The sequence below is a fragment of the Octodon degus genome, unplaced genomic scaffold (genome assembly GCF_000260255.1).
Source record: "Octodon degus isolate 3935 unplaced genomic scaffold, OctDeg1.0 scaffold00085, whole genome shotgun sequence".
NCBI classification, from domain to species: Eukaryota; Metazoa; Chordata; class Mammalia; order Rodentia; family Octodontidae; genus Octodon; species Octodon degus.
The window spans coordinates 6,293,178-6,304,857 of record NW_004524661.1 but is presented as its reverse complement, the minus strand read 5'-3'; the positions used below and the strand labels follow the sequence as shown (position 1 = coordinate 6,304,857).

General features: G+C 47.0%; 1 protein-coding gene across 7 annotated transcripts in view; it reads left to right on the top strand.

Moving 5' to 3' along the window:
* The window catches only part of Tenm2 (teneurin transmembrane protein 2), a 935,290-nt gene that overhangs the window by 727,180 nt on the left and 196,430 nt on the right, over positions 1-11,680 (top strand). For 4 of the 7 annotated variants that reach the window (XM_004637048.2, XM_004637047.2, XM_004637046.2 and 1 more), the window contains one exon: positions 11,103-11,225. The exons of 2 other annotated variants lie outside the window; for them this stretch is intronic. In XM_004637048.2, the coding sequence (XP_004637105.1) occupies positions 11,103-11,225 (123 nt within the window). Of the gene's footprint in view, positions 1-11,102; positions 11,231-11,680 lie in introns of all 7 variants that reach the window. One more of the 7 variants, XM_012515976.1, reaches the window with a different exon arrangement.

Below are 11,680 nucleotides of genomic sequence, written 5' to 3'. Positions count from 1 at the left end.
AAAAAAAAAATAAAAAAAAATAAAATAAGGCCTGGGTATGATCCCCAACACTGCGAAAAAAAAAAAAAAAGTATATAGCAATCTGGAGGGGCCCAGCACACGTCCTTATTTGCATTCCCTACTCCCAAAGAAATGGAACAGATTTTTTTATAACATGATGTTTCTTTCCATCAGAATCAAATTTTAAACATTTCAGGTTAGCCATGTGAAATCCACTTAACTAAGAACCATTTAAGAGAAAGATCAAGCTCAATCTGCTAATGCAGGCAGGTTTTTTTTTTTTCATTTCCAAGTTTTAAAAAATCCTTTAGCTAACCATGTCAAAAATTAAAAATTGAAAGGGACACTGGAAACCTTCCCATGTGCCTGATTTGGCTTCGCTGAACAAATGACCAAATTGAAATGAGAATTACATATAGGATTTGTTCAACATCCTTATTTCTTCATCTCATTTCTTACTACTGAAAAAAAGTACCAAGTTCATATGCAGGAGGGAACATGTCTGTATCGACCCCAGCGTCAGCAGGCCAGGTAGGAAATAGAAAAATGGTAGTTTTAGATTCTACTTTGAATGAACTTCTACAGTCGGAGCCATTTGTCATGCAATTCTGTCTACTGAGTTGAGGATCAGTAAAGACCATAATGCCTCTTTTGCAGACTAATTTTATTAACAGGTCATTTTTGTTCCTGCCCTACCTTGGAGATAGTGGTAATAGAAATCTTAGGTGAGTGAGAGGAGGTGTCTCTGAAGTTCCCCTATTGACTCCTTGCTAAGGCATTATAGCACATAAAAGCTTTCTAATTCCCTTTCTTAAAGAGAAGGAAGGAACCATTAGGAAGAAAAACAAGATACAAAATCAAGAGATCAGAGTCCAAATCTTGGCATAGGCAGTCACCTGCTGATATGACCTTGGGCAAGTCATCTCACCTAAGTGGGGCCCAGGCTCATCATCAGCTTTTCAGCAAAGGTCTGGCAGAAGTGACTTCCAGGGCCCCTTTGGAGTGTGGCTTCCATGCTACTGTGATGCAGAAAACTACAGAGGCGCTTCTCGGAGGAGTTCAGGCGAATCATAGAAGGCTGTTTAGATGAATGTTCCCCACTCCCCTGCTGCTTGGAGTTAAGCTGTCATCCCACTGTGACCATGGTGGCACAGTGCTCCGGCCACAGATGACACAGCTCAGAGTCAAAGCCCATCTCTCCCCCTTACCAGCTTGGTGCTACTTCAGCTCTTTGAGCCTCAGTCTTCCTCTACAAAATGGGAAAGCATCATACACACTTCATAATGCCTAGCACAGAGTTTGAAACATGCTAAAGGCTCAGCAGAGATGAGCCGTTTATACCACTGTTATAAGAACAAAGGACCCAAGACCCAGAAGGAAGTGACAAGGGTGTGATTCCTGGCTCCTGTGTGCCAGCTGCCCTGAGAACCCTGCCTTCATGATGCCTGCCACCGTATGAGATCTTTCTGATGATCCTGCTGTCTGTCCACATTCTGTCCTGTGCTGCCTCATGGGGTTTCAGTCAGTGACGAGCCCCACGTGTGATGGTCCCATAAGATGGTACCATGCAGTGACATCATTTTTTGGAAGTGCACACTCTGATGCTCACACAGTGACAAAATCACCTGCTGATGTGTCCCAGAAGGCGGTGCCATCTTTAAGTGTCAGGTAACTGGCTAATCACAGAGCTGAAAAACATGGTTAGGAGCATGAGTTCAGTTGTAAACCCAGCAGCCCCCACCTGAGCCCTGTCAGTACCTCTGTTCCCTGCTCTGTAAAATGGGAATGATCACAGTTCTTACACCTCACTGTTTGTAAAGAAAAGGCCACATGTTTAAAAGGCGTAGAACAGTGCTTAGCACTGAGTTGTTAGTTTACAAAAATGTTCAAGTAAAGCTCAAAGGGACAAATTAGTTTGTACAGGGTCATTCATTTATGAGTAGCAGTGCAGAAATGTGCAGCCTCCTGGGAGTGAATCTGGTATCCAGGGACGTAGGACGGGAAAACAGATCCCCTTCACTCAACTTCTAAGCTCCTCCACACCCCAACCGTTCTGCCAGGTGTTAGGCCGCCTGACCCCTGGGCCACGAGTTCAGATCAGAGGTTTCCTTCTGGGCAGTTTGTGGGTGGCCATGTAAAACTTGGGAGGGAAAGTACACCTAGACCCTCCCTCTCTCTGCCTGCCACATCCAAGTGAAGAGACTTCCCCCAGGAGGAGGGCCTGGCCAGGGCTGTAATTGGCACACGCTGACCCCTTGCCACTCCTCCCTGTGCAAGGCTGTTTTTCACGGGCGAGTTCTCCCTCTTTGTTGCGGCCCACATTGCACATCTCCCAATCGATATGACATCTCATCCTCTAAAACATTCATAACGTCTGCTTCCTAGGATTCCAGTGGCCGCGTGCCACACGCTGCCCGCCTCGCCTTTCCTTTGTACTTGGTAGCCGTGTGGATCTGCCCCCTCTCTAACAGGGCCACGGTTGCTCTTCTTTAAAGAAAGGCAAATACTGTTTGGGTTGTCAACACCGAAAGACAGGCTCAGGGAGAAGAAAGATGCATCCGGGTGTCTATGTGTGGATTGCGGGGATGTGCTTTGTTATCACAAAAGCTCTTAAAATCCCACACCATGATTTATTTGGTGAATAAAATCTCCCGATATTATCATTCTCTAAAGGTGTTTTGATCACACAGGCCTTTTCTTAGAGAAAAAAAGGATTTTATTTTATTTCTTTCCCAGGAAACAAAGCAGCAGGCGCAGGGTAGTCTGGGGTGGGAAACAATGCGTGTGTGGCGGACGGCTCCAGGCGTGTGTCCGTCTGCATGAGGAGGAGCACTCTGCACTGGCTTCTGCAGCTGGGCACACGCCTGGGCCTTCTGCACAAGGAAAAAGCAGTGGCTCCGGGCACACACGTCTGCTCTGCATATTGATCTGCCTGGTGATTCTGAGAAGGGGGGTGCCTCTAGAGGTCACCTCCAAGCACCAGGCACTACATACTCATAATGCCTGCAATGACAGGCTCAAGGGGACCCAAGTAGGGCACACCACCAGCTCATGGGCCCTGTGCGTCTGTAAGCTGCAAGGAGCCCACGTGGCTTTCTGCAGACACAGGAATTGATTAAACTCATCCCACTTTGCTCTCCTTAGTCCATCCTGAGCCTGACAAGAGACTAGATTAATGTGTGACTCCCTCTCTGTGGATCCCTCTGACCTGAAGAACGTGCCATTCCCTGGTCCCAGAGCTGCTTCCTGGATCTGTCACTTTGCCCTGCTCATGGCAGACATGTAGGAGAGGACAGAAAGCCTCCTTGCTTTTCTAGAGGGACTAGAGTTAGGAAAGCAACAGACAAAATCCCCATGGAAGATGTCTTACGACCACAGCTGGAAGAGGACAATGCCTGTGGAGGAGTGACCTCAGTAACCCTTCCCCAAAGCCCCCTCTCATGGCAGGGGGGTGCTGCCAGGTTTCTGGGATTGCTTCTGTTTCTCATCCTTTCTTGCTCTGTAATCCCTAAGCCATGAGCTTCGCAGTCATTTTGGCAGCTATGAACTGAAAGTTGGAAGGAGGCAAGCAACTTTGCAGGGCCTGCTCACAAGATAGGTGCACAAATCTCATTACTACTAAAGGGATTTGTGGGCGTCATTTCCATGTGGTGCTTTGAAAATTCATTCCATTCAGTGTACTGCGACAGTGTCTGGGAAAATAAGAGAAATCATTTCACCAAGGTGGTTAGAAGGGGATTTTTTTAAACTCCTTTGAGATTTAAATTTTTTTAAACTCCTTTTTTGAGACTTATGGCAGTTTTGAGAATGTTATCCCTCGTGGCTTTATTTGCATCTCTTCCTTTGGGCAGGAGGTAATTTTGGCATTGACAGCATTCTTTAAAAGGAAACCACTAAGGCATTGTAGCGCCTCCTCCTCTTTTATCAAAGAAGAAAGAGAAGTACTGTACTCCACCAGATACCCAAAGGGGGGGAAGCAAAATGACCAGAGAAGTCACCAAACACTAATTGTTAGCCAGCCTGACCCTCAGCTGAAGTTGCCAAGCAGATGTGCTGTATGTTGACACCAGTGGTTCTCTTAAGTCCTGTAGTAAAGTTTTCCTGGTCATATGCACATCCATGAAGGACTGGTGACAGCTTGCTGAGGGAGGCATCTGCTCATGAGTGGTCTTGACACTATTCACTAAGGAATTCTGTAGCCTCCTTGTCCTCCTCAGGCTTACCTTAGTCCTGGAAAACCCAGGCCAGTGTCCTCAGCAGAGGACTCAGCATGCAGTCTCCATCAGGTCAGCGGAGGTGCTGGGAACTTCAGGTTCTGCATCGTAGGGCCTGTATCACACACCTCCCATTTACTGGCTATGTGATCTTGGGAGGTCACTTACCTTTGCTTCAAAACAATTCTCGCATGCCTCTTACCTCACCCCATGGAAGAGCAAAGGCCCTTACAGGTATCTGCTCCTGCAGCATGTCCACTCCTGCTGTCCGCCTGTCTGGCTGACACCACTGCAGCTGGAGAGCTGATCCTTCCCCAGGCGTCAGCGTAGACTGCTATCGCTCTTCCCTTAGTTCTTTACTCAGATGCTGCATAGCACAAACACCATCCTTGACTAGCTTACATGAAGAAGAAGAAGTAGTAAAACCTTACAATCGCCCATCTCCTGCCCCCTGGTGCTGCTTGACTCTATACTATATTTTTCATGATGTGTTTAGTTTGTAGCATGTAAATTCCATGGGACTATAAGTTCCATGAGAGCAATGATTTTGTTCTGTGAACTGACTCATTCCTGGTGCCAGTAGGACTCATGTGATGCCCAGTAGGTGTTCAATAAACATTTGCCAAATGATAAATAATGAATAAATGCTGCCATTAACATCATTAGCCCAGCCCTGGCACACTGTTAAAATGAATGTCAGTCTTCACTATCATGGAGGGGACTCATTTGTGTGTGTTCATTGTTGCCACTGACTACAAAGGTGCCTTACAGGTTGCTTGTGCATGGCCAGGGTTAGCAGTTGTGCAACTTGGCCCTGGTTGTTCCACTGTGGTCCTCTCTACTCAGCAGGGGTGCTTTTGGAATCCCCTACATTTCCTACAGGAGCCCTGGCATTGTGGACTTAATTCGCTGGTACAGAGGCAGGGAGACCCACCTCTGACTCTTCCCGTCGTCTGTCCTAGTGTCCACACAAGCTCTGCAGCATCTCCCCAGCCCTTGGGTCTCTGCCCACACGCTGAGCCACAAGACCGAGCAGGCTCGGCTCCTCCTCGCCCTCCCAGAGCTCTGCCTGGCCTGCAGTCTTCCATGTTCAAAGGGAAAGCCCAATCTCTTCCTCAGGTTATGTATCGACAGGCCTGATCTTTAAAGATACCCCTTGTTCCTAGGGGCCTGCTCAGCAAACACAGAGCATCTGTGGCTCCCGTGTTTGCCCTTCTTGACAAGCAGGGTCTGAGCAGCTCTCTGGGAAGTATTGCTGACATATTGATTGACTCTCTTGTCAGGTTGATCCTCTGCCAGCCAATGAACATGGGATGTTCTAAATGGCACCCAGCAGGGCCCACACATACCCTAATTACTCTTTCAGACAAACCCCCTTTAAGGCTGCCACTTTCCGGAGGCCTGGGAGCTCCCTGTCCTTGTGGTTGCGGGAGAATCCGCAGTTACCTGCTACCAATCCCCCTCTTTCTCCCCAGCTTTGGATCCCCTCAGGTATGTCTTTAGAGCCTGTCTGGCACCCAAACATAGCAACTTCTGTAAGAAATTATCAAACTGACTCCAGGTAGGTCTGTTTATTGTTCTTACTGAAACCTGGGATCTGTGTGTGGTCTTTCCATCCGCCTTGGTTCCTTTTCAACTCCCCAAGCAAGTTTTCTCCAATTAGCCAGAGGGATACTTCCAGAATTTGGCTGCCTTCTGTGTTTGTAGTGGCTGATTTCCCAGTGGCCACCTGGATTCCCCAATCTCCTGACCCTCAGAGCCCTTCCCCGGCCCATCCTTGCCGACACACAGAGCCCCATCATTCCATCCAAGGGTCTCTCTGGAGCGCAGCCTGTCAAATCATGATGAATTGTATGTTTGGGCTGTCAGTGGGGAAAGGGGGGTGGGTAATGTTAGGGAGAGGGCTCTGAAACTCATTTCACCCCTGACCCTAACATGGTCTGAGGCAGACCTTTTCGGATGAACCACTGGAGCATTCAGAAGGGACACGAGAAGGGCCTACCCCAGTCAGTGCCTCCAGGATCTCTTGTCGAGTAAAATGTAAATTGATGAGTCCAGCATTTACCTGAAATCCCAAGATGAAGAAGAGGTAATTGGGCTCTGCTGAGGCTTTTGGGCTGTGTAAGTCTGGTCCCGAGAGCTGATTGGAGATAGGTATAATGAAATAGTATCTAAAAAGCTACTTGTTCGTTGTTTCTAGAAACAAAGGTAGTGGCCCTAAATATGTACTCATTTCCTGTGTAGGTTTCTGAGAGGACACTGACTCAATAAATTTTCAAGAATGCACCGAGGTCTGTGGTGTGGAAATGACATCTCCCCTGTCTTTGTGCACCTGCTAAGGCTGTCTGTTAAGGTCAAGTCGAACATGCTGCTGTAAGAGAAAAGCCCAAATGCTACACATTCATCACTGTAAAATAATTTCTTCAGGGCTAGGGATGTAGCTCCATGGCACACTGCGTGCCTGGCAAACACAAGGTCGTAAGTTCAAGTCCCCCTACCAAATGATAATAATAAACAGTAAAGACTGCTCTTTCACTACTGGCCGCAAAGCCACTGTGAAGCTTAGTTGAGACTGTTATCTGAGGAAGCCTCCTCATGGATTGCCTGCACCGCCCCATTTTTCTGGGTCCTGGCATTTTCGGGATTCTGTGACTGAGTGCTGAAAATGTAGTCTATCCTAAAGAAATTAAGCTGCTGACCCCGCATGGAGCATCTAGGAGTCCCAGTGAGTAACCTGTTAATGGAAGAAAATGTTGTAATTAATATAAATCTGTTGGCTGCTTTGTATCTGGATTTGTAAAGTGATGCAAACAACCTCCATTTGAAGCCATATACTTGACTTTTTTTTCTTTTTTTTTGTCCTGGGGATTGAACTCAGGACCTTATGCTTGCCAGGCAGGCACTTATGTCACTGAACTATCTCCCCAGCCCTGAAGCCATATATTTCAAAAGAAAATATTGAAATCATATTTTCCTATGTACTTTTTATTTCGTTTTTCACTGTTATAAAAATAGGTAATTTCAGTTTTTACTTTTGGGCTTTTTTTGTAATTTGATTTAAAAACTACATATTATAGCAGGATTTCGTCCATGTTTAAAGCACCTGTATTCACTTTTGTATTAATACACATGATGTAAAGTTTATGAGTCAAGCATATAAAAAAATGAAAATTTAAAATAAAATTGCAATAATTTCAAAAAATAATAATAATTTCTTCGTGCCCTCCATGTCCTGTCACAGACTGGCCATGGCTCTGATCCATGTCATCTTTATTCAGGAGCCAGGTGACTCCACTTCTTGGTCCCATGGCCATGTCTGGATGCAATGGGATGTGGCACTGTGCCCTCCCTCAGGAAGGTGTGCTACAGATACTGAGCTGCCCTGGGATTGTGATGGGTTTTGAGCCAGAGACAATGACCCTTTACCTATAGACTTTATAACCAGATCACTATGAAACAGAAAGCTAATCATGTAGTCCCCACTGTAATTCCCCTCTGATTCTGAAATTCCTTGTGCTCTGACTTCACAGTCAGCAGGTTCCTCATCTGTGAGTGTGGCGCTGTGATAGCAATGACTTGGTATTCCTCAGGGAATGTCTCCCTCGGTACCTCGCCATGGAAGGGGTACAGTGATTGACAGCAGGTGTTTGCTATGCCAGCAACCAAAGTAGCCCCTCTTCCGGCATCACAAACCAAGCCATGCCGGACCTGCCTCCGGGATGTGTTGAGACTGGGAGTGAGCACCTGTAATCCCATTGCTTAGGAAACTGAAAACAGGAGGCTTACTACAAGTACAATCTGTGTAGTAAGACCCTGTAGACCCTGTACTAAATACATACAAAATAAAATTTAAACAAAGTAGCCACTCTTGTGAATTAAACCATATTGCTACAGCAGCTTTAACCCACCCTCTCTCTGTGCAGTGTTATTTACTTACAAGTGTATAGCAAGTAATGTTCCACAATCCAGCCTTCCAAGTCCACCCATGCATCACCATCTATTCTGATAGGCATCAATGTGGCGCCTTCTGAGTTCCTGACACCAGGGATCTCCTGGGGGCTGCAGGCACGTGCCCTCTCTCTGACCCTTAAGGAGCCATAATTCCATCCATGCAGGGAAACTTTCATGAAACACAAATGGAGAGACTGATTTCTCAGCCTAAACCATGGAGCAAAGCAGTAGCAGGAAAAGAAACAGAGTTCCCATTAGTGAGGAAACTCATTTACTTCACAGCTCCCCGGGGTCTTTATCCTAAGGACACTCAAGTCCATTCCCACAGGCCACAAAGAGTCTCATTTTCTTCCTCAAGTGAGAGACAAAGAATGGCTGATGGGGGGGGGCAGAAAAAGTACCAACAAAAGCCTGTTTCAGATACACACACACCCAAGACACGGGAGAATGTGACTGTCCCCCCTCCGTAGGATTCTCACTTATTTACTTAGTGTTCGATCCAACAACAGGAAATATGCCCAAACTTGAGTCTCATTTTTGTTGCCTGCCTCTGCCAGAGGACAGGTCTTCTGCTCAGCGGATTTGGCTTTTCCCCTTTTCCTGTCTTCAATCTCATTTTCTTGTTTTCCTTTTCACTTCTGGGAGTTGTCTGGGAAGTTATTTGAATTCTCTGGCCCTAACTCTTTTCACCCCACCTCCAGTTTTTTTTTTTTTATTTTCAGAATATTTTTTAAGTGAAGAGATGACATGGAATCCAAAACAAAAGAAGGAGTGGGCAGGAGGAAAGGCGGCCTTGAAAACAAGGAACAGCGTCCTGAGTGTCCCCTTTCTGTTCTGTGAGATTAGGGTTTGTCTACTTGCCCTTCTCCCAAGGCTGAGGGCAGCAATATGCTCCGTACCTCAGAATGACAGGCCTGAGGGTTGCATGAGGAGGGCAGTTCTGACGAAGGTTTCACCTGGATAGGCCGCTGGGGAGGTTTTCGTTTTTGCCTGATGGAACCCAGCGCTTCTGTCTGTAGCTGTGAACATCAAAGTTTTGCCAGGCCCAGGCCCAGCTGCGTGGGGATAACGGTCAGTGTCTCTCCTAACACAGAGAGACCCTCCTCAAAAGGGCCATGTTTCCGGTGCGGAGGCAGCTGGCTCAGGCAAGCTCTGATAACCCAACAGTGGGGCTTTTTTCAAAAAAAAAAAAAAAAAACCATTTTAAAATAGCTAATTCCTTGGCTCCCTTCACCTGGTAATTACAAATCAGAAGCTATCGTCATCTTGACGCCGCCTCGATTAGTTCTCATTTCCTGACCTCTGTCCAGTGAAAATATGTCATTATTTGAGGCAATAGAATCTGGTCTCTTCAAGTAAGTGACCTACATATAATGGATAAACTGCAGGAGAAAATTAGGTATTACCTTGACAGAAAGTGTACGGTAAATGTCACTTATTAGTATTTATCATCTCGAAAAGTTGCAGTAGTGGGCCTCACACTTCAGGATAATGTGCAGAAAGAAATGTGGTTCTGAGGTGGGGAAGCGTGTAAGAGAAAAGCTCGTGTGGACACACACACACACACACACACACACACACAACGCGTGCTTCCTCCCAGACACCTTGCAACCCTAATCTGCAGCCATCAATCTCAGCTGTATTGTTTGAAGATAGGTTTTTAACCTTAATAGAAGGCAACCTGACTTTAAGTGGTAGTAGGCATGCAGAATTAATTGCTATGTGAACAATTTCCTAAGCATTGTTAATTGTGTTTCCTGTGGTTAATTGTTTCTCCCATCCCCACATCAAATTCAAACCTTCCCCCGTCAACAGCCTTTCTCTCCCGCAGTGCTGCGAGCGCGGCAACCGCGGCAACCTGTGTCCACTGACACACCAGCCAGACGCAGCACAGTTACTGTTTGCTTGGAAAATATGCAGGGGAAGGCACGGCTTATTTATTCACAGATGAAGCATCTCATGCTGAATGTCAGGGCAGGGAAAGAATGCAGGTGTTCGGCTTTGCCTTTCATTCCACTCAGTAAGAAGGATCCGTCAGGCCTAGGTGTGCGTTGAGTTTGCTAAACTAACCTGGGCATCCGTCCAGGCAAAGCACCAAGAACCACATACAAGAAGTTTTTTCGGAGGCTTGAGGTGCTCATGGAAGTGAAGGTCTCTGCAAGGGTGCTTGTTCCCTGAGCAAAGACGGGCAGTTGTCTGGAACTCTGTTCTTTTCCGTACACTAGGTGAGAAAGAGAAAGAATAGTAGCATTTTCCAGGAAAGCTCTGGACCATTGTGTCTCCTCTGAGCTTTTTCCACAGTGTGCTGAAAGGTCTCTCTTATCAGAGGACAGAAGAAAGAAAAAAAAAAATAGTTTCACAGTCTGAAACAGGGAGGCACAGTTTCAAACGGGTCTGTACAACGGCAGACACTGCTGGCTGCTGTGGTATTTCTGACCAGGCCTAATCACACCAGCAGGCAGTAACCGTTTTGGTGGCCTCACTTGTGCATCTGAGTCTATTTGAGTAGTTTGAGGGAAACCGTCCTTGTCAGAACACCCAGATGGCCAGTGTAAAGCAGCTACGTCCGGAGTGCTACTGAAAGGAGGTGTGGGATAGAGCAGCCGCTGGCTGATTCCAACCAGCATCTTCTCCTCCTGGAAGCACCAGTTGGAAGATGGGGGCTATGTTTTCTCCTCCCTCCTCCACCCAGTGCGAGGGACCCTCCCCCCTGCGGCTGTGAGCAGCAGGCTGTGAGGAGGAGGAGGAGGAGGCCTAAGCACTCAGCTTGACTTACTCTCTGTATTTAGCTAATCCCTGCGGCCTGGGGCAAGCCATTTTTTGAACTGCAGCTTCCTTAAAAGGCAATCGCTTGGAAAAAGGCACCTGGCCCTCCCCCTTGACATTTGCATTGCTGAATTATCTATTCATATTTTCATTACTTTGTCTCTCCCGCAGCAATGCATCTGCTCGGACTCAATTGGCAACTCCAGCCGGCAGATGGACACACCTTTAACAATGGGATAAGGACCGGCTTACCAGGAAACGATGATGTGGCAACAATGCCCTCTGGAGGCAAAGGTGAGGTTACAGCTGCTGCTTGCCCTCTCGAGGTCACAGGAAAATTCAGTTCTCACCAGCTGGTTCAGGCTGTAGAATCCAACTTTTGGAAAGTGTGAAAAAAAAAAAAAAAGAAAGAAAGAAGGAAAGGAAAAGAAAAGGGAAGGAGAAAAACATCATTGCCTTTCATAGGTGCCCCCCATGAAAAGCTGTTTGCTGTTCCTGTCTGTTAGCTGTCTTTGGCTGAAGTCACTGGGAGCTGGCACAGCGCCTGCTCTGAGCAGCGCATGTACCTGTGTTGTCTGCAGCGACTGGCATGATCTAGAGCTGCTTGAAAGCATCCCAAGGCTGGGACAGCGGCAGCAGGAACAGCAGCAGCTGCAGCGGCAGCAGCAGCAGGAGGAGGAGGTCCTGCCTCATCAGAAGGCGGGGAGCAGCAGCAGCACATGCCACCAGGCTGGTTCCTCTCCCACAGC